The sequence below is a fragment of the Vulpes lagopus genome, chromosome 23 (genome assembly GCF_018345385.1).
Source record: "Vulpes lagopus strain Blue_001 chromosome 23, ASM1834538v1, whole genome shotgun sequence".
In the NCBI taxonomy this organism is placed as follows: domain Eukaryota; kingdom Metazoa; phylum Chordata; class Mammalia; order Carnivora; family Canidae; genus Vulpes; species Vulpes lagopus.
This window is the reverse complement of record NC_054846.1, coordinates 41625657-41647417: the sequence shown is the minus strand read 5'-3', so window position 1 is coordinate 41647417 and position 21761 is coordinate 41625657. Positions and strand designations below refer to the sequence as shown.

General features: G+C 37.4%; 1 protein-coding gene across 2 annotated transcripts in view; it reads left to right on the top strand.

Annotated features, from left to right (window-relative positions):
- Nucleotides 1-21761, top strand: part of OTOGL (otogelin like) — a 132447-nt gene that overhangs the window by 40796 nt on the left and 69890 nt on the right. For both annotated transcript variants that reach the window (XM_041738638.1, XM_041738637.1), the window contains exons 18-25: nucleotides 913-1037; nucleotides 4028-4237; nucleotides 6720-6885; nucleotides 7634-7708; nucleotides 10352-10404; nucleotides 11956-12118; nucleotides 16145-16252; nucleotides 17057-17195. In XM_041738638.1, the coding sequence (XP_041594572.1) occupies nucleotides 913-1037; nucleotides 4028-4237; nucleotides 6720-6885; nucleotides 7634-7708; nucleotides 10352-10404; nucleotides 11956-12118; nucleotides 16145-16252; nucleotides 17057-17195 (1039 nt within the window). The remainder of the gene's footprint in view (nucleotides 1-912; nucleotides 1038-4027; nucleotides 4238-6719; nucleotides 6886-7633; nucleotides 7709-10351; nucleotides 10405-11955; nucleotides 12119-16144; nucleotides 16253-17056; nucleotides 17196-21761) is intronic.

Below are 21761 nucleotides of genomic sequence, written 5' to 3'. Positions count from 1 at the left end.
CAGTTAATTTATGAGGACAATATAGAGAGCTGAGATAAAGCCTTCTCTGCTATTTGGCCATGATGTTGGGGGCTTTCATTAGTCACAACTTGCTTGGGCAAAGCTTCCCACAGGAGACCTAGTCCAACCTGCTTCTCTAGGTAGTTTGGACAATGTCCAATAAGGATTGTCACTCGCTAAATATTGCTTGATGAGTTCGTAAACCTTGATGGCTGCTGGAGGGGGGCATCCTAGTGTTTGGCTTTGCAATGTTGTGGTTTATAAGCCCGATTTTGAAAGAATAGGTATTTCTCTTCCATTTTGTTTTGCTGAGGAAACTGAAGAAGTGAGCAACCTTGAGGAGGTATGCCTTTTATACCATTTTCCCTCAATTTTCTTTTAGCAGAAAGGATGGTACCTCAGTATTTCAGTCTCGTAATGGAAATGAAATATTGAATCAGACATATAGACTATTTATATTTGGGACACTTGGGTCCCATATATTTGGGTCTCTACCCTCTGCCCGTGTCACTGAGACTACACACACACATTAATGATTTGGTGGTGTGAATGATATTTTGTTAAAACGATGAGAACTGGGTTGGAATCTTGGCTCTGACACTTATCAGCTAAATGACTGTTGATATTTCTCTGAGCTTCTGTTTTGCTTTCTCTTTTAAAGAGAAATTACATTTTCTTCACAAGGCTAAGGTGATTATTAAATAAAACCATGGATGTCCACAATGTGACACATTTTAAAGTCTTAATAACAGGAAGCTAATGCCATGTGTGTTTTAAAAAAATAGAACATTTTAAGCTCTAAGTTCTCTTTGTAAATAAAAAAAATAGTATTCTCCTTTTTTAGTAATTGGAGACTATGAACAAATGAAATAAATGGAAGAGACTAAGATGCACGTGACCTTTGCTTTCTAGTTCTCCATCAGGGATGATAGAAGGTACCCCACAACTTCATGCAAATGCTTGGAGAGTTTCCACTACTTGTTTTGCACCTGTTCATGTTCCTATGGTCGACCCCTGTAACATTAATCAACAAAACAGTAAGTCTTTCTTCCTACATGTAAACGTAGAGGAAAGTTCCATGTATTATTGTAATCTTTTTTTTGTATTACCGTAATCTTATAAAATTAGAGAATTAGATATGCCTCTTTATGTAATCTAGGTTATTTTTAAAAGAGCTCCAGAAAATGACTATTTTGACTAATTTGCATTAATAAATGTCCTTATTTTAGGGGTTTACAAATCCCTAAACTCTTCACAGATGTGGGCTGGCATTCTGGAGATTTCAGATTCTTCAAAGGCTAAAGAGAAATCTCTGGAAATACTGTAATAATGCTGTTATAGTCTTGGGATGTTCGACTTCAGGTCCATAGTGTGACAGCTCATGCAGATTCTTCTGTTCCTATCACATTACCAATTCCTACTCAGACAGCATGTTATGGGTTCATAAGCAGGAGCCAGTGATCCAAGGAAGTCTGTGCCATCGAGTGTGCAACAATTTGAGATGGTCATGCTCCAGAGTTCCAATTTGCAATGACAGTGCAACAAACATGCCAAGAATTTTTGGCTGTATTTTTTTTTTACTAAAGCCACAACAAACTATGGGGAAGGCTATTCCATTGATCAATAAAAAAAAAAAGACATATATATATATACATATATATATATATATAGTGAAGTCATTGTGAAAAATTAATATGCATGCATAATTAAACATTTTTATAGTTTTAATTTGTTTAAGTATTTTGGCTAATTTACTGTTTCTATGTAGTTATTTTATTACATATTATTAATATTGGTTGAGTACCTATAAGAACCCAGTACAATCCCTGGATTTTGTAGTGGTTTTTTGGAAGGATTCAGTTAATTATCATATGGTCTTTATTATTAAGTTATAGGTTTCGTGTCCTGGAAAGATGATAGCTTTCAGTGCTGCTGGTGTTTTGTCAAAGCTAGCTTCTTTTTATTTTATTTTATTTTTTTTAATTTTAAAGCTAGCTTCTAAACCTGTAGAAGATTGTTAACTCCTGTGACCATTTTTCCCATCTATAATAAGAGGATTAGACTAAAATCTTGTGGTCTCTATAATTCAATACTTCTTAATCTCATTCCCATTTAAGGATACTTTCTCTCCTATTCTGTCCTCAAATTGACTTCCTTCTCCTTCAATTAGTCTTGCTCAGTTTGTTTCTAACTTTCTCAATTCTCTTTGATATTGTAGCAATTTTATTTTTTTTTAGAGTAACACGTAAAGGTTACTAAATGATAAATTCAATTTCCTTCTGGTCTTTTATTGATGACCTCTCTTATTACATGCCATTTTATTTTATATATATATATAAATATACACATATTTTTATATATGTTATCATTCTTATCCACCTATCTCATGTCTTCTATGACATATATTTTAGATATTATCCTTTTTCACCTTCACCATGACCTATTTTTTTAAGATTTCACAAAGGTAAGTTTAGAAAGATCCCCAATAAAAGGAAAATAGATAAAAAGTCAATAATTCTGATGTGGATTCTGAAGGATATTTTTTCACAAGGATCTTCTTGAGGCACTCTTAATGTTAGTGGGAATATTTTTTGATTTACAAATCCTTAGGGCACACAGTAAAAGCCCCCACTGATATATTCCTTTGTTTTGGAGTTCCTGGGAATTAGAGGAATGCATGCTAACAGAATGCAGTTATAGTCTAAGTTACTTGTTTTCATATATTTATCTGTGGCAATGCAAAATATAATACTCAGATAATTACCATGTATTTCCTTACCAATGATAAATATATTTAAAATATTCAACAAAATAAGTTCAGGTTTTTTTTTTCCTTTAAATTCCAGTTAGTTAACATACAGGGTAATGTTAGTTTCAGGTGTAGAAATAATTCATCACTTCCATACAACCCTCAGTGTTCATGACAAGTGCCCTCCTTCATACTCATCACCCATTTAACCCACCTCGCCTCCAGCAACTCTCAGTTTGTTCTCTATAGTTAAGAGTCTGTTTCTTGGTTTGTTCCCCCCCCCCATGTCTATTTGTTTTATTTCCTAAACTCCACATATGAGTGAAATCATATGGTATTTGTCTTTCTCTGACTGATGTATTTCACTTAACATAATACTCTCTAGCTCCATCCACATTATTGTAAATGGCAAGACTTCATTCTTTTTAATAGCGGAGTTTATGTGTTTTTTTTTTTTTTTTTTAGAAAGATGGAATTTAGATTGCTTTGTCAAACTTGGTTACTTCCATAATTCTATTTGATCACTCATTCTCAAGGGAAAAATTGATAAAATTCAAGAAGTGATTACACAGACCTCCCAAAACGGGTTGGTATTATATTTCATGGCCTTTAGCATGTAGTCCAATCCCTAATCTCTATTCATTACTCATTTATTCATGCATTCATAGATTTATTTATCAGACATCATTGAGCTCCTGGTATTTGCCAGACATTGTTCAACGTGCCTTGCACAGACATTGTATTCAATAACTATATGGTAACTGCCGCATTACATTTACCCCAGAGACTTCATTGGAATGAGATGATTCCCAATCCTTCCTGGATAATTTTGAATTCCAGGAAGTTGCCCTAGCATCTACAATCTGGCACCCTTCTTACTGTGTGTGGCTGTCTGGAGATAAGCCTTCCAATACTCACCAATTCTTTATAGCAGAATTGGGGCAATTTTATGTGAAGGTCCTCAGACAGTTAGGTAATTGACGCCATTTCTATTGACACTTCTATTACTCATATTGTTCAGTTATAACACAATACTTCTTTTTTGCCAAAAGATTATTAAATATGGATTAAGTGCTGTCACCAATATTACTAAACGTAAAAACAAACCAGCAAAACAGTATAAATGGAAAATGTTGGCTCCTGTTGAAAATTATATGCAATTTTGTATATTACTAGGAAAGCAAGATGCTTGGATAGTTCTGGAATTTGATACTTAAAGGTATGATCTAGACTAGGAAATGAGGTGCTAATGGTTTTTGTTGTTGTTTTGTCTGTTAGTTGGATACGCAGCACACTGTGATGTTATCCATCAAGAGCTCTTTGCTTCTTGCCACATCTACATTAGCCCTGGGCTGTACTATCAGCTGTGCCGCCATGACGCTTGCAAGTGTGGAAGCGCCTGTCTGTGCAATGCTCTTGCCCACTACACCTACCTCTGCAGCCAGCATGGTATTACCATTGATTTCAGAGCTCAGATTTCATTCTGTGGTGAGTATGATAATGGTATGGATAAAGATGATCAGATGACACTTTGGAGATTTTTGTGTAATTACTGCTTTTTTTTTTTTTAAAGAAAGGTCAATATTGCCTAAGTTATCTGGAAGATGATTAAAATGTGCAAACATGAAAAACAAATGAAATGCTTCATTTCTTAAAATTGGAACTATATTGGATAAGACCAATCATTTTTTTTTACTATTTTTATTGTAAGCAAAATTAGTTGTAACTGCATCGTTTGAGATATGCAACAGAAATAATGTGAAAAATCTGAAAAAAATTATCATTAAAATATCATATCTAAGTATCAGAAAATATGGAAGAGCATTATGTGAGATGGTGGCATAAGTGATTTGTAGCTAATAGGTACTTTACACAACAGGCAATTATCTCAAGGTCAACCTCATGGCTATGGTGTCTGTTGTCTCATTCATGGTAAGTTGTTTCCTTTCTTTACGTGTTGTATAATTTTTTTATGAGTTAATCTTTATGAGAGCCACCCTTTGCCCCACGCTTGTTAGAATCTTTTATGGCCTGGGTTTCAGGAGCGTCACTCCCCACCTCTCCACCCTCTCCCTGCCACAGATTGCATTAAGCTTTTCCCCGTTGCTGTAGGGTATCACTGGCCAGTTTTGATAGTTAATTTCTCAGCTTGGGCTTTCTAAGACAAAAATATTGTAAATATAAAAGTAATGAAAATCCATACACCAAACTGTACAGGATGTATATCTGGGATTTAATTTCTCAGAGGATACTTTATTTCATCACAGACCCCATGGAATTAGAGAAGCTCTCCTGGCCTCTTCCGGTATTATAGTCAGATTTTCTTCAAGTCCAGGAGTTAGCAAACAACACCCTTGGGCTTCCTATGTTTTTGTAAATAAAGTTTATTGCCCATATGTTTACAGATTGTCTATGGCTGCTTTTGAGCTACAAAGGCAGAGTTGAGTAGTTGTGACAGCGACTGGATGGCCTGCAAAGCTGAGGCCATTTGCCATTTGGCCCTTTACAGAAAAAGTCTGCTGACCTCAGCTGTAGTACATCTCTCAACTGAAGATGGAGCTTTTCTGAGGGTCCAGGTTAAAATTCTCCCAGGTCCTTGCCTTCTGAAGGATCAACTTTCATTTTCCTTTCCCACATGAATTAAATGTGAGGTTCAGGTTTACTGGGACCCATTCTCTTTCTCCTCTCAAGTTTTGGATTTTATTTCCCTCTTCATATCTGATATTTGAGAGATTACCCCTCCACCATTTTAAAAAATGTTTTATCTAGCATTTTCCTAGGTTTTCTTAAAAGATTTTATTTATTTATTTATTTGAGAGAGAGAGAGAGTCCACAAGCAGGGGGAGGGGCAGAGGGAGGAGAGAATCTTAAGCAGACTCCATGCTGAGCATGGAGCCCAAGGTGGGGGGAGGGAGGACTCAATCCCAGGACTGTGAGATGTGAGATCATGACCTGAGCTGAAATCAAGAGTCAGGCTCTCAACTGACTGAGCCACCCAGCCACCTCTCCAGGTTTTTTTTTTTTTTTCTTTTTTACAAGTATATTTCTAGATTATTTTAATTTGCCTGCTATAATCAGTTTGGGTTGGTCTAAAGAGAAATTGGAAAGGTTTAGAAAAAATTATCGACCTGATTTAAAAAGTGAAAAATAAGAGATATGGATATGGATATGGATATGGATATGGGTATGGGTATGGATCAATTAAGCCAACTCTTGCCTTATTTATTGAAGACTTAAAATTTACTTAGATTTCAATAATGTCACGAGCAAGATGATATCAATATAGCGGTAAATAGGTTTAAAATGTGAGGACAGAAAGTTTCTTTGGACATGCAAAATACTTGAAATATTAAAAAAAATATGGTACAGACTGTTAAAGACTGTTGTGGAATGTCACACTTAAAAGCATTTCAAAATAGAAACTGTATACATCTGTTCCACTTCTATTGAGGCAAATGCAGTTGATCCTGAAGAATGGGGGAGTTGGGGCCACTGATTTCCCACCCACACAGTTGAAATTCATGTATCACTTTCGACTCCCCGGGCACTTAACTAACAACTTACTGTTACCCAGAGCCTTACCGATAATATAGTCAATAAACACATCTTTTGTGTATGTATTATATACTATATTCTTGTAACAAAGGAAGCCAGAGTAAAGATAATATTATTAAGAAAATCATAAAGAAGAGAAAGTACATTTACTACTATTCTGTATTTGTTGAAAAAAATCCAAGTATAGTTTACCAACCCACGCAGTTCAAATCCATGCTCTTCAAGGGTCAACCATCATCATTTTATTTGCGCTTTTTTTTTTTTTTTATTTCTCTTATAGGATTCTATAATGTTCTAAGGTTTATTGATGTGATATATCTTTGTCTTTCCTGGCTTCCGTCTGTCATAGACCCATCACCCAGCATTAATACTTTGTGCCCTGTGGCAATCCTCACCTGATGCTCCTTCATCCTAGGGGTCGTGTGCCAGAAGGGCATGCTGTACCACCACTGCGCCTCCTTTTGTCGCCGCTCCTGCGTGTCCCTAGCTGCCCCTGAGCAGTGTAACGACGACTGTGCTGAGGGCTGCAACTGTCCTGAAGGCAAATACTATGAAGACACGCTTCACTTTTGCGTGCCCATGTAAGTCACAGGAGTGGGCTGACAGGATCCGGCATCTCTCTCTGCCCTTACAAGTTAAATGGGCTTCCAGGCTTGTTTTGTTTGTTTTTTCAAATTTAATTGACTCAACACCCTTTACTGGAAAATAAACGTTCTCCAAAACGAGTGTGCATATATGCAGAGATGTGCCTGTGAGCTGTGGCCTTAATGTTTCTTGATGTCTTTATTTCCTTATTTTTAACCGTGTACATGTTCACAAGTAGCTGTAGGAACAGCTAAGGAGATGTGATGGTGAATCTCAAAGTTTATTCCTGCTTGTTCTTACCACGTCAAAATTAATAACAAGGCTCATGTTCCACTGTCATGTGCCAAATCTCAGTAGCAGGAGTGTCTATCAGCACTCAGAAATGCCTCAGATCTCATGGGGGGTCAGGGTTTTTGTTTTACACATAGGGCAAAATGATATATCAATTATATTTCTCTGAAGTGCATTCAGGGGCTTTTTCATGATGAAAACCACATAGTCTGTACTGAGACTGACACAGAATCTGTGCTGCAGAAAACATGATCTGAAGATACGCGATACTCCACAGGTAAATGGTTCCTGCCATTCGCAGAACAGGATTGCAGGCAGGCAATGGATTATGTCATCCTTAGTGTGTGCCTTAACATCACCAATATAGAACATAAGGTCTGCTTGAAATTTAGTGTTTTTAAAAAATTTATATCCTATTTTATTAACTTAACCCTCCCCGCCTTTTTTTTGTAGATTTCACTGCCGGTGTCACTATAGGGGCAGCGTGTATCAGCCTGGGGAGCTCATCCCAACACCATCTGGCTTATGGTAGATTTCAATGATGGGGCTTGTACTTGACAACATGTCCTAATATAATTTTTAAACCCAAACTACAAATCTAAATATGACTTTTATAATTTAAGGTGTACGGATAACCTTTATATGGCCTTTTCAACCACATATATATTCCATTTCAGCATGGAATGCCTAACTAAGTCTTACACTCATGACTGCAGAAAACAGTTATGAATTGAGGTATCACACAGCGAAATGGAAGCCCTTTGATGAATTTGGTTCTCAGAAGTACTGCAAGCTGCTGAGGGGTTTTAGTTGGCCTGAACCACGCATATCACATGCCCAAGTCAGGGGACCCCTCCCTAGTGAACTTGATCCTAGCGAGATGACACTTATTCATAGGGTGACACTCCTTCCTGTCCTAACCTGTTTGTGGAAAATACAGACACGTCTGTGCAGCAGTCCACATTGATCTTCATCCAACTCCTAATCTCCCTCTTTCAAGTTGCACCACAGGGACCTGCAGATAATAATAGACAGCAGATAATAGTAACGGTAATGATAATAATGATATCTAACCATTACCATGCACGTTCTGCAGTCCTGGTGCAGGCCTAAGGGTTTTACGTTTAATACTCAAACGGTCCCCACCGTTAACCCTAAAAGAGATGGGCACCGTTGCTATAGGCCCTGCTTACAGGTGAGGAAAATGAGGCACAAGCAGTTAAGCAGCTAGGTAATAAGGCTGATTTCCAATTCCAGGAAAGCTGGCTCTGCAGTGCTTGCCCCATCGCCTACCTTGCTCTGCAGCTGACTTTGTGTTTGTGGCAGAAAACTGTTTATGGTCAATTGATCTTTATTGTTATTTCTATTTGCCCCCCTTTCACCTCTCCATCAGGATACCAAGGCCACCAGCTCTCGAATCTTTCTCTAGTAGTTTGTACTACTCGCCAGTTTCCCAAGCTGGAAATTTAGGAATCATTTCGAACTTTTTCCTTCTGCTCAACACTCCTTCCAGCCAGTAAACCCCCAACCCCAGTGGACTTTGCATTCTGGACATAGGTGAATTCCACTCCTTTGTTCCCATCACTACTCTCTAGCCATGTCTCTCACTGTCTCTTTTCCGGGCCTTTCTACCTGGTTTTCTTGCCTCGAGTCTTGCCCCCCTTCCATTCTACTTAGGTGTTATCTCTCTCTAGAATTTAATGCAATTGGATTTATTTAAGTAAACTTGGCAAAAATGAAGGAACCATCCCACTTCAAGGAGGAAAAAAAAAAGTTCTATTAGTGCAGTGAACTCCTGTACCATTCTTCTTTAAAAAAGCTTATATCTCAGAGAGAGAGAGAAAGAGAGAGAATGATTTGGAAGAGCGGGGTCTGTGCCCTGGGATCCGTGTCAGGTCCTCTCCGCCTGCACAGTGTGAGTGAGTCCTACCTCTGCGTGTCATCTCAGGTAACATGATACACATGCACACATTTCGTGTAACATGGCCCTTGTGTGCTAGTCAGCTTCTTCACCTGGGCTCAGATGTAGAACACATGGTCTGGTCCAACACTGAAGCAAACACTGTTTATGCTGGAGTTGTTGAGAACTGGATAATGTTGTTTCCTATCTTGATTTCTCTTTTTAACTGAGATATAATTAAATGATATCTTCTTAAGGGCTTTCTGAGATTAATCTAGCTTGATTTGGCTTGCCTTATGCCCTGTATTTAGGTCCTAAGTTGCAAGGAAGATGGGCTTCTACTCTATCTTCAATGCGGCTGCCAATTTTCTAGAATTGGAACCAACCATCTTACTTCCCCCATTTAAGGTCTCTGAGATGAAGTCCTAGCATCTTAATGGAGTTGGCCTTGGCCTCTTTGGCATCTGCATCTCCTGTCACTTCTCGCGTTGCACTTTGTTACACAGAACCCTGTTCCACCACATGTGGCTTTGTACCACATCTCCACTGAGTGTGACAGCTTCCTGCTTTATCCATGTCATAACCTCCATCCATTCTTTAAGACTGTCCAGACTTAAAAAAAAAAAAAAAGACTGTCCAGACTTTGCCTTCTTTGACCATCTCAGTTGCCAAGAGATTTTAAGCCATTTCTCTTTGCTTTACTTTCAGTTTTTGCTTGTTGTTTTGTTTTTGTTTTTTTAAAGATTTCATTTATTTATTCATGAAAGACACACACACAGAGAAAGAGAAGCAGAGACAGAGGCAGAGAGAGAAGCAGGCTCCACGCAGGGAGCTCAGTCCCCACACTCCAGGATTACGCCCTGAGCCGAAGGCAGATGCTCAACCCTGAACCACCCAGGCATCCCTCTTTGCTTTACTTTTGTATCTTAAACACATTTCTATATCGTATATGTCACACGGCATAGATTTATTTGTGTGTTTTCCTTTCTTACTAGAATATAAGCACTTGGGTGAAGACTGTGAATTTTGGTTTCTGTGTCCCCTATAGCTTTTGCGGTGCCTCCCACATACATGTCTGATAAAAATTGAACTGAAATAGGTCTCTTCAAATTGAACCTAAGCCAATAACTTATTTGTAAAAAAAAGAATATGTGGAGAAAAATAATATCTGTAAGTGTGCCCCATCAATTTTTGCATAGTCCATTGTTTTTGAAATATAGAAAAAACTGAGATGTGGCCTCATAAATTAACCAGCTGTTTACCTCTACTAGCCAGTGTTCAAATGGGACGGTGAAATGTGAAGAACCAGCCACGCCCTCTACTGGTAAGAGCTAGATAGATGTTTTCCTGAAAGAACACTGCTCTAACACTATTGCCCTTTTTCTGGAAGCCAGACATCCATCACAGCCCTCCTTGCCAATGTGCATGAATATAGCCTTGGGAATGTTCCTCAACCTGGTGCTCCAGTACTTCCTTATTTTTTTTTCACATTGATGATTATACTATTCGTAGGACATCCTGGGGTGAACTTACAAGGCTGCCGAGGGGCAGACTGATGAACCTGGGGATGCCTATAGGCTACCTACCCCAGAACGGGCGCAGGTGCACATGCATCCAGGCATCTGTTGAAACCCATTTGTGGAACAGCGATTGGGGAACTACTCTAGATCAGGCCTTCTCAGATGTGATGTGTACACAGTCATCTGGGGACCTTGGTAAAACATTAATTCTGATCAGCAGGGTCGGGGACGATGCCCAAGATGCTACATTTCTGCCGATGGCCGAGGTGAGGGCCCTGCCACTGGTTCTTGGACTCTAGGCCTAGCAGCCATCTGCTACACATGGTTTGCAAAATGACATCTACCACCATCTCTCTCCAGAATGTTGTTTTACACTTGCTTATCATTCCTGAAAATCCTGTAGAGTACCCTACCTATTATTTGTTTTTACCATTAAAAAGCCTCAAGTTTTTAGTCACTGTGCAGAAGTTCTAGACAAATAACAAACAACACTGCTTTCATTGATTTTAATGGACAGAAAAAGTGGAGGCTGATAAAACTGAGCTATTACCTTGTTATTTATTTGCAGGGCCTTGTATATTATTATAAATTAGCTTTGATTTATATGCCCTGGATTTGCTTTATGATGATTCAAGCATCGAGGCTCCTTTACTGGGTATATTCATGGACCACACACGTATTCAGTAGCAACCCTTGCCTCGCCCTACTCGCTTCAGGGTGGCTTTGAGTAAAAGAGAGGGAAATCCAGGTGGCCGGACTTCTCCCAGCGGAGCCCACAAGATTTGATCCCATTGGCCCCAGTAAGGGAATTTATTTAATCCCTGTGAGCACAAAAGCTTTCCGGAAGAAGATGTAGCCCCTACCTTGCCTATAATTATGTCTACTTTTGTACTTCCACACTGTGGTGGGGACTGGTGTAAATAATGACTCAGAGGTGAAGAAAGATCTAAAACTATCGTGTGTTCATTGTAAATACATGGCTTTGTAAGAGTGTGGGCAGGCTATGTTACCCGTCCTCAAAAAATTGAAAGTGTATGTTTGGCTCAATCAAAATACCCTGTTTCTTGACCTCAGAAAATTATATAACCGTTGCTTAGTGATTGCTTTGTGGAGGGCAGCTAAGGTTCTCAAACTCCAAGTAGGTTTTTGCAATTTAGGAGACCAAAGGGAATCGTTCTGGAGAAGGTTTGTACGTTCCTCAACCAAACATTAAAAGTCAGAGCATCATCTAGTAATAACTGGTAAGATATTCTACGGTGAATTCTGTTTTGATGACAAATGCATGTCAGCATGCGTGTTTGTCTGTGGAGCAAATACAAAGTTAAGAGTATTATCTCTGTGCCTTTTCCCTGAAGTTCCTGCCTGTCCCGAAGGAAAAGTGTATTTCGACTGCAGATTTCCTGACCCTGAATTACCAGCTGGTGGTGTAAATTGTGAGACCACATGTGCAAACCTGGCCATGAACTTCACTTGTGCCCCATCCTCACCCTGTATAAGTGGCTGTGTTTGTGCTCCAGGGTAAGCCTTTTCTTTTCTTTTCTTTTCTTTTCTTTTTTTTGAAAATATTTAGAATTTGAAAATGCAAGAGCTCTTAAAAATATTATTTACAGAAATAGCTAAAACTGTTCTGACTGGTGGTGAACTCTGAGTTGGTAACTAGAAGACTATTGTAATTATTTTGCTATATTCATGTAACATATCACATGCTATCTTTGAAATATTACACATGACGCATAGCAGATGATTAAATATGTCGCGAGTGTTATACATACAGTATCGTTGAAGCATTACAACGAATGGAAGAGAACTCATTTCAGGATGGACTTGGCATTTATCTCCTGGTTTAACTGCAGTTTTGGGAAAGTGAGAGTGAGCCAGTATCCATTTAAAATACTTCAAGTGCATATCTTTTCTATATTATGGTCATTGAAGTGAAGTTATAATAGTGAGGCCAACTGCTGTAATTTTTAATTTTTTAATTTTTATCTTTTTGGGATTTTATTTAGTTATTTAGCATGAGTGAGGAGAGGGGAGAGGGAGAGGACTTGAAAGACTCTCTAGCAGACTCTATACTGAGCATGGAGCCTGATGCAGGCTCCCGCAACCCTGAGATCGTGACCTGAGCTGAAACAAAGAGTTGGATGCTTAACCGACTGAGCCCCCCAGGTGTCCTGCCAACTGCTTTACTTAATGGATGTTATGAAAAATATGGGGTGTGGAGGCTACATAGGGCAGTGGGGACCAGTGGGAGCTCTGGCTTCAAACACACCAGAGTTCAAGTCCCAGCTCTGCTGATGTTAGCTGGGTAATTTTCCTGCAAATTTCTTTTAAGCCTGTTATGTTTGTGAGCTATGGTGTGTGTGTGTTGGGGGGGAGGGGTGCTCAATCAATATGAATCACTATCTTATAGCAGAATAATATACTCCTGTTTTTGTAAGTTTATTTTACTAGCATGAATGCCTCATCCACAGGGAAGTTAAATACAGAATCTGGTGGCTGTTGGTTTCCCTGCAGGCACATAACATCTGGCCTCACCGGCCCTCCCTCTTCTGGTAGTGAATGGAGGCAGTGCACAGAGAGAGAGGCCACCTGAGGCAAACAGGTCACCCATTCTTCCCCGGTGAACACATTCGCACGGAGGGATTCCTGGGCTCAGTTCCTTTACCATGAGCAAAGAAGAGAGAGGTTTTGTAGTTCGTTTCTCAGGAGAGTTGCATTTGTCTAGATGGTCCCCATCTGGAATAGATAAAAGAGCCAAATGACTTGGGACCATACCAATCTCTTTAGAAAGGGAGGAGGCTGAAAGAACAAGTGCCCGCAGGTAGGGGTGTAAAGGCAGGTAGGAATCAGGCCATAGAGCAGATGACATTTTAGTAAAATGAGGAAGACATTTTAGTAAAAAAAGGACAAGGGAAATATAACCTTTATTACAGTAAAATAATTGGAACCGACAACATTGCTTGATTTGATTTGATTATGACTCAAGGACTCATGGCTGATAAAGCTGCATCCTAATTTTTTTATATGCCTGTGATTAATGCTATTATTTTTTTTTAAAGAATATTTATTTACTATCACCTTTGACTGTTAGTTCAATGATGATTTATTTTTTTCCTGTTTTGGTTTCATTTCAAAAACTACAGAAATTTTTTTCTCACCTTCTCTTATTGTGTTGAAGTAAATATAGCTAGAATTAACTGAGAGGCCTTTGACTGATTTGGAAATAATTTTATTATATAGAACATTCTTTTATAAAGTTGTTCATGGTAATATGATTTGGATTGTCTTCCATATGACCTTGACTGGCTTCTTTTAGGACAATAAGCCTAGTGTCACCTGCTTGTGGGGATCCTTGGAGTGACAGCCATTCATTGAGTATGAAAGATCCTCATAACTTGGTTTAGTAATCACTGTTGGGGTCCCTGGGTGGCTCAGTTGGTTGAGTGTCAGACTTGTGTTTTCAGCTCAGGTCGTGATCTCAGGGTAATTGGGATTGAGGCCCTCAGAATCTCAGCTTTCTCTTTTTAAAGTGTATCTACAAACGTCTAAGGGGTTGAGTATGTGTCATGCACCAGTCAAATGGTGCTAACATTTGGGACACTGTGTTAAGCTACGGGCTGGGGGATACTACTAAAATACATTTATAAGATAACAACAGAATCTACCTTTGGGATTGTCATGAGGATTAGGTGAATTAGTGCTGTATTCTATAGTGGCTGGGTCACAGGAAGCACTCAGAAATATTTGTTTTTGCTGTTGTTTTTATTTTCTCTGTGAAATATTTTTTAAAAATATTTTATTTATTTATTCATGAGAGACAGAGACAGTGTTTCACAAGTGTTTCACATTCTTTACTATTAACACATTTTAAATGTTTGTGTCTTTTGACATGTTATTTCCTTCCTGAAAGATTATCCCTTTAAAAAGTATCTTAAAATAATATCTATGAATATAAAAACTAAATACCATAATCTCAAAGGAGAATTACCTTTAGAGTATTTTCAAAATATTTTGACATGAAGATTAGATACATATTATATATGATACATATTCTAATACCCTTGATATAAATATATACATATATTTTTCAATATTCCTAAAATCTTCTCTCAAGAGTTTATTTCACAAACAATAATAAAATACTACTAATAAATAAAATTTAAAGTAAAATAATGTAGCTAATATAGTAACTTAAAATAATAAGATAAGCAGCTACTAAAAATAGACCAAATATATGAAGTTCTTTCTGAATTTGCTTTCAAATGTTATAATTCAATGCCATCAAAATTAACATAGAAGTCAGGAATCCTGGATTCTTGCCTCTTCTCTCATAGAAAGGATCCCATATGTTTCTTTCCCTGCTTTCCCTCTCTCAGCTCTTCTAGCACAGCAATGTAATTCCTTATTTAATGTCTGTGTTGTCCACTAGACCTCAAACTCCACTCAGGAAGACCGTGAACATCTTAATGTGTGTGTCCCAACGTCTAGCATGCAGCAGACACTCGATTGTTGAGTAAAGGTGACTCAGTGAACCTGTCTCTGTAAGGGCTGCACTATCCCATTTACATTTCTTTCTTTCAGACAAGTGTCCTAGAATCTGTATTTTCTCAGCTCACCTCTCCCACACTTCTCTCCACTTTCCCTGGGCATCACCATTTCTCCTCTGCCTGGAAAGCCCTTCTCTTCCCTGGCTCTACCTGAAAGACTTCTCAACATTTAGGACTCAATTTAATGCACTCTTTTATGTAAAAACCTTTAGGGGGATTCATCGCAATGAACTGCAAGTACTTCATTAAATGTCTCATAGAGGGGTGCCCTGGGGGGCTCAGTGGGTCAAGCATCTGCCTTTGGCTCAGGTTGCGATCCCAGGGTCCTGGGATCCACCCCAGCCTCAGACTCTCTGCTCAGTTGGGAGCCTGCTTCTCCCTCTCCCTCTGCCTGCCACTCCCCCTGCTTGTGCTCTCTCTGTCAAACAAACAAACAAACAAACAAACAAACAAACAAACAAATAATCTTAAAAAAAAGAATGGGAAACACTTGATATAATGGCTTTTTATTCAAAACACATCTTAACTAAGTCCTCAGGACTTTACATTTAAGCACCTACGTAAGGAGCTTTTGATTGTTCTCTCTGTCCTGCAACAGAAAATGTTATCTATTTCATAATTTATTATTTTATTGAAAAATTGTTAGGTCCCACAGATTTCTTTTAAGTTGCAAATATTGAAAAAAGGGGCCCCCACTTATTCCTTAGGTGTTATTTTTGGAATAGCTCACTTGAAGCAGACCTTTATGCTGCTGTTTCTTTTTCATTGTGCTAAACGATAGCAGAAAGGTTAAAATATTGCATCTGGTCACTTGCCTGGCGTTTTATTTGCCCCTGTGATGTGCAAGGTACTGTGTGAAAAAAGAGGGAGCAAAAGATTAGAACTGCCCCCTCCCTAGGTGAGCTAGGACATGCCTGTGGTAGCTCTAATAAATATAGATGGTTTACTGATTTTCACAAAACAGAAACTAAACAGCATTTACCCCTTCATTTGGAAGAATGGCAGAGCACAAAGGCAAGTGTTATGTCCCTGAAAGCTGTCCGTGTATCTGGAAAGATTGGGAGTACCTCTCAGGAGAAGTGATTGCTACGCCATGTTATACCTGGTAATGAGATCCTTTTATTTCACAAAATTTTTCCCTAAGCAATTGTATTTGTTTCAATCATCTTGTATTTATTCAATGTGACTGACTTCAGCAAAAACAACAACAACAACAACAAAAAAAAACCCCAAATCAAGCCCGAGTAAATAAGATTTTCCTAAAGGCATTTAGGAGTTGGTGGAGAGCTATTATCTGCAGGGGAATCATAGCATTATTTTGGGGCAAGTTTGTTCAGCCCAGAAGAAAACTGTAAAATGTGAAAGCTTGAAAATTTAAGAAGAAAAACAATATCTGCAGTTTATAAGAAATTAATAAATGCTCTGAAGAGACGATCACATTTAATACCAGGTCTTCTGTTTGGAAATAAGCCGAAACAGTACCATAAAACAAAATTGAAATGCAATTTCCTTAAAATGTGGGGAAAAAAAATTCCAAGCTCATGAACAAGGTCATGTCTAGTATATTTAAACTGATCCCAATATAGGAGATGGCATTATAGGTTTTTTTTTTTTTTTGCTCTCATCATAACTATATTCAATTTTTTATGCTGTCATCTGTTTTCAGATGACCCAAGTACCATTTTTAGGCTTCTTGATTGTGGTGCCTGATAATACATTTAAGCAAAGTGGTAAATCCAGGCCTGATTTCTCAGTGTAATAAATGTTATTGAACCAATTGGCAATATTTATAAGGGCTCTTGGCTCAGTAAATGTTCTTGAATACAAACCTTAAAATGTTTTTATTGCTTGAAAGATGCTAATTAGAGCCAAATGTCTTAGAAAGATAACTGGTGTTATTTTTGGCTAGTGTTTGTCGTCGAGGGATGTTCAATTGCACCTACTATCCGTGCCCAGCCGTGTGCACGATATATGGGGACCGGCACTATCATTCCTTTGATGGGCTGGAATATGACTATATCAGTGATTGCCAGGTATTTTTGATAAAGGTATGTCACATTTACGTACTTACATTTGCACTTGTGTAAAGACTTAATGTAAAAGACAAGTATGTTGATACATGACATCTCAAATCCATATGTCATTAATAAAACCTACAAAAGTTATAGCAATTTTAAACATTTCCTCGGCTCATTCATAAGTTCTATTATCTATAGATGAGGGACTAATTCTTAAACTTGCTGTGCTTCTGTTTTCTCATTTGTAAAATGAGGATAATCATTGTACCTGTCTCTTGCGGTAGTCATTAGGATTAATAAGATATAAATATGTAAAGCTCTTAGTGTGTGATATATAATAAGTGTTCAATAGATGCCAGCCATTTTTATTTTTATTGGCGTAGTTTGGTGAATACAAATATAAGACATTAAACCGTGCATTAGGCAGTATATATTGTTTATGGTTATAGCAATAAAAAGACCTTATTCTTAATTCTAGACATGTGATCTTGATGATATGTTACAGTAAACCTTGGGCTTTGTATACCTGATAAAATCCCTAAAATTTCTCATATGTTTAATGTGTTTGGATTTTCTTTTTTTTTTTATTTTTTTTTTTTTTTGGATTTTCTTTATAACTAAATTTTATTTAGACATCACTGATCCCAGAATTAAATTTTAAATGCAAAATGTAAGCTTTAGAAAGAAGTTGGGCAAGAATAAACAAAATAACATCTTTTCTTCCAGCAAAGTAACCTGTGATTATCTTGAATGCATATTTTATTTCTGGGTAAGGCTTTTATTCTATTAAAGGTGTGTGTGATCCTGTTCTTTTATGCACATGTCAACCAAGTAGACACATTCCTATTTTGTATTCGTTCTATTAAATAAAAAAAAAAAACGAATGGTAAAATCCATTGTGTTCCAAACCTAAACAATGCCAGCTTATGTTTTAAACCATTGAATTTCCCATTTGGTACTATTCTCGGCCTCCATTTAGAAAATTTTTAAGTGTCTTAAAGAATAAATCCTAATCTGTCCAAGAAAATTCAGAAGTTGAGAAGACTGGGATCATGCCTTACATTTCTTTTTCCCTCCCCAAATCATGTGGAGCATTTGGCAAACTAACTACTTATTTGAGCTGCATGCTCTGCTTGGCTTTTCCTGAACCCCTCATTTGTCTTCACAGTAGAGGAATCATAGTGTTTACCAGTCTATTTTAAAACAATGATTGTGTAGAAAGCATTTCAAGTAGAATATTTATCTCAACTCTGATTCTTGGTAAAATGAAAATATGCACTTGTGTTTGATGAATGAACATAGCAACCTTTAAAAAAAAATACAACAAACTGGGTTCTTCACTATAACGGTATCATTCCACTTAGCAGGCAAGAGCCATTGCAGTTTGGCTTTTAGACTTTTAAAACCTGATTCCTATAATCAGTTTAATTTGCTACTATATCCTCCTGTTAAAAATCAATATCCCATGTTCAATTTCAAATTTTAATAAGTTATGCCTATCTGTGTATTTGAGAAGACAGGCCACAGGAAATATTCTTCCAATCTTTTAGTAAGCAATGAAATTTAGATCCCTAATTTAATATCTGGGTTAAGATTTGTTATTAGGGTTCAAGTAGTAAGATTAAGATATGAAGAACATTAGAAGTTTAAGTTTTCAAGTTCTAGAATTGTGTCTTTTTTTCCTGCCAAAGCAGAAGTATTCTCTTTTTGTACGTCAACGATGTTCTTTAAAAAAAGAAAGTGTTTACAAAAGATAGACTTCAGAATGTAACTTTCACTGAATTGAATTGGTAATTAAAGAGAAGAAAATCTATTATTTTTTATGAAGTTTTTATTTTATTTTATTTTTATTTTTTATTTTTTATTCATGTCAGACAAAGAGAGAGAGAGGCAGAGACATAGGCAGAGGGAGAAGCAGGTTCCATTCAGGGAGCCCGATGCAGGACTAGATCCCAGGACCCTGGGCAGAGGCTCAACTACTGAGCCACCCAGGTGCCCAAGAAAATCTATTATTAATAATTATGTACAATTATACTAGAGAATTATTTACTACATTGTACTGGACATTTTACTGACAATTAATAAAACCAGAATCATGCCCCAAAATAATGAGGATAGTTGGATCAACATATACTTGATAAGCCAAGAAATATTTTATTTGATCATGGGACGGATAATTATTTCCTATCAAAGATAAATTAGTGATTAACAATGCAACTTAATGTAATGGTTTTGAAATCTTTTCATGCCAGATAGTAAATTTCTCAATGCTTGGGTTGTTTTTTTTTTTTTCTGCTTTAATTTTTCTTCAACGATTTTTTTTGTTTGGTTGGTTTAGTTTGGTTTCTGTTTCTGTTTCTTTGCTTACTCCACATGCTTAGCTTTCCTGTGGCGGAGTCTTGTCTTTTGGGGAAAGAATCAACATTTCCTCTGAGAAGGAGAGAATTACTGCCAGCACCATTCATTTACTTGCTACTTTTTCAGTGACAGGAATAATTTCTGTAAAGCACAGATTCAATTCTTTCTTTCTTATCAAACAGCTCTCTTTCCTCCTGCCTTGATTACAAATTCTAGGTTTTATTTTTGTTATTTATAACACATTTTTATCTGGTGAAACTGATTTCTTTGAGCCTTAACGTGGACCTAGTAATGTCATTTATAAACATGTCTCTTCATTTGCCAGTTGGATTTATAACAATTAATACTTATTCAACATGAATTTATAAGTAAATTGACCCTCACATTTAAAGAGGTATTAATGTCCTTTTTTTTTTTTCATCTCTGGAGTTTTAAGTGTAATCTAACTTTAGGTACAAATAAGTACTTAACACATCTTTGCTGATGCTGGTCAAACTTTAAAAATTCAGGTTCTCGGGATCCCTGGGTGGCGCAGCGGTTTGGCGCCTGCCTTTGGCCCAGGGCGCGATCCTGGAGACCCGGGATCGAATCCCACGTCGGGCTCCCGGTGCATGGAGCCTGCTTCTCCCTCTGCCTGTGTCTCTGCCTCTCTCTATCTCTCTGTGACTATCATAAATAAATAAAAATTAAAAAAGAATATTTAAAAAAAAATTCAGGTTCTCCGATATTTTATAATTTTGGAGGCTTTTTACCCTTTACTATAAATAGCACATGGAATATATAGTATGTTGTGTTTTAAGTAGGTTGAAGCAGGTTTAAGACAAAGGTATAACTGTATATGCAGAGATAAGACTTGTTTAACAGTAAAAAGAGATAAGAAAACAAACGACATCTCAACCTAGACTGTAAGCTAAGAGAAAAAGAGAGAACACTGGATGTCTTCAGCAAAAATAGGAAATATATTCCAACAGCCAGATTTCAGAGCCAAACTCTACTTCTATTAATCTATGGCAAGTCCCAATCACTGCTCTATTTCTTCTTATAATTTGTTCCAGTTTAGGTTTTACAACATTGTCTTCAGGTGAGATCTCAAATGTTTAGCGTTCTCCTTAAGCCTCTGAAAACCCTTCTAATTTCATCAGTCTCCAATTCCAAACTTTGTATCATTTGTCCCATGAATATTTCTGGTGTGCCTTCTATGTGTCAGGCCCTATGCTGGGAAGTACAAATATGATGACAAGCAGAAATAGATACAGGCCTTGCCTCTGAACCCAAGGCTGCCGGTGGTGTGGGGGTGGCCAGGTGGAGGACGGTTATAAATCACCTAATCATCAAATGTCAACTGCAAAACTCAATGATGACCTGAATGCAAAATCTAATTAAACTATTAAAAGCTTATCTTCTTTTTTCCTTTGAGGTAGCTTGTGCTTTGTAATTCTATTGCCTCTGCCTTGTCTCTGATCTCTCCTCAATATCCTCTGGTGACTCCTTTCTTCAAGAGTTTCTTAAAACACTGGGGCTCACAGGTTCAATTTCCGTGTCTCCCTCCTCTGTGAAACTCTAAGGAACAACTGAAGTCCTAAAAAATCAGAGAGTCGATATATAAGTATTTCTTTTAAAAAATGACAAGTACACCATCTTCCACTCACTTTCCCTTCCTCTGGCCATCCTAACAGTGACTGCAAAAATTAGTCTCTATTAAAAAAAAATCTCTCCATGTTTTTGACTTTCTGTTTAGCGAGCTCTGATCATCTCCCGTCTTTATTTCCAGTTTAGGCTCGTGGAAGGAAAACTGCTCTAAAACTATCTTAAAGTTGTAGACTCAGGAGATAGGCAGCCAATGTAAGATTTTCTCCAAACAATCATCATCTGCATGTATTTCCCATCTCTAAGCCAATCGTTGTTAGTCACTGAAATGAGGTTCTTATGGTGGTTTGTCTTCTAGGGACAGTTTTTATTTATATTGTGCCTATGACTACCATACTGAGGACAAAGGGGTCAGAGGCAGGAAGACAATTTAGACCTTCATTGATAGGACAGTGTATCTTGTCTATATTATGGTGGATATTTTCAACCCATCTCAGTTTTTTATAGTTTCCTGAACATCTTTTTATATCAGGAAAATCAGAAACATGTATGATTAAATTAAACGATATGATAAAAATCTAAAGAAAATTCTCCTCCAGTCCTGATACATTAATGTTGCCAAAATTAAAATGGACATGAAAAATATATTAA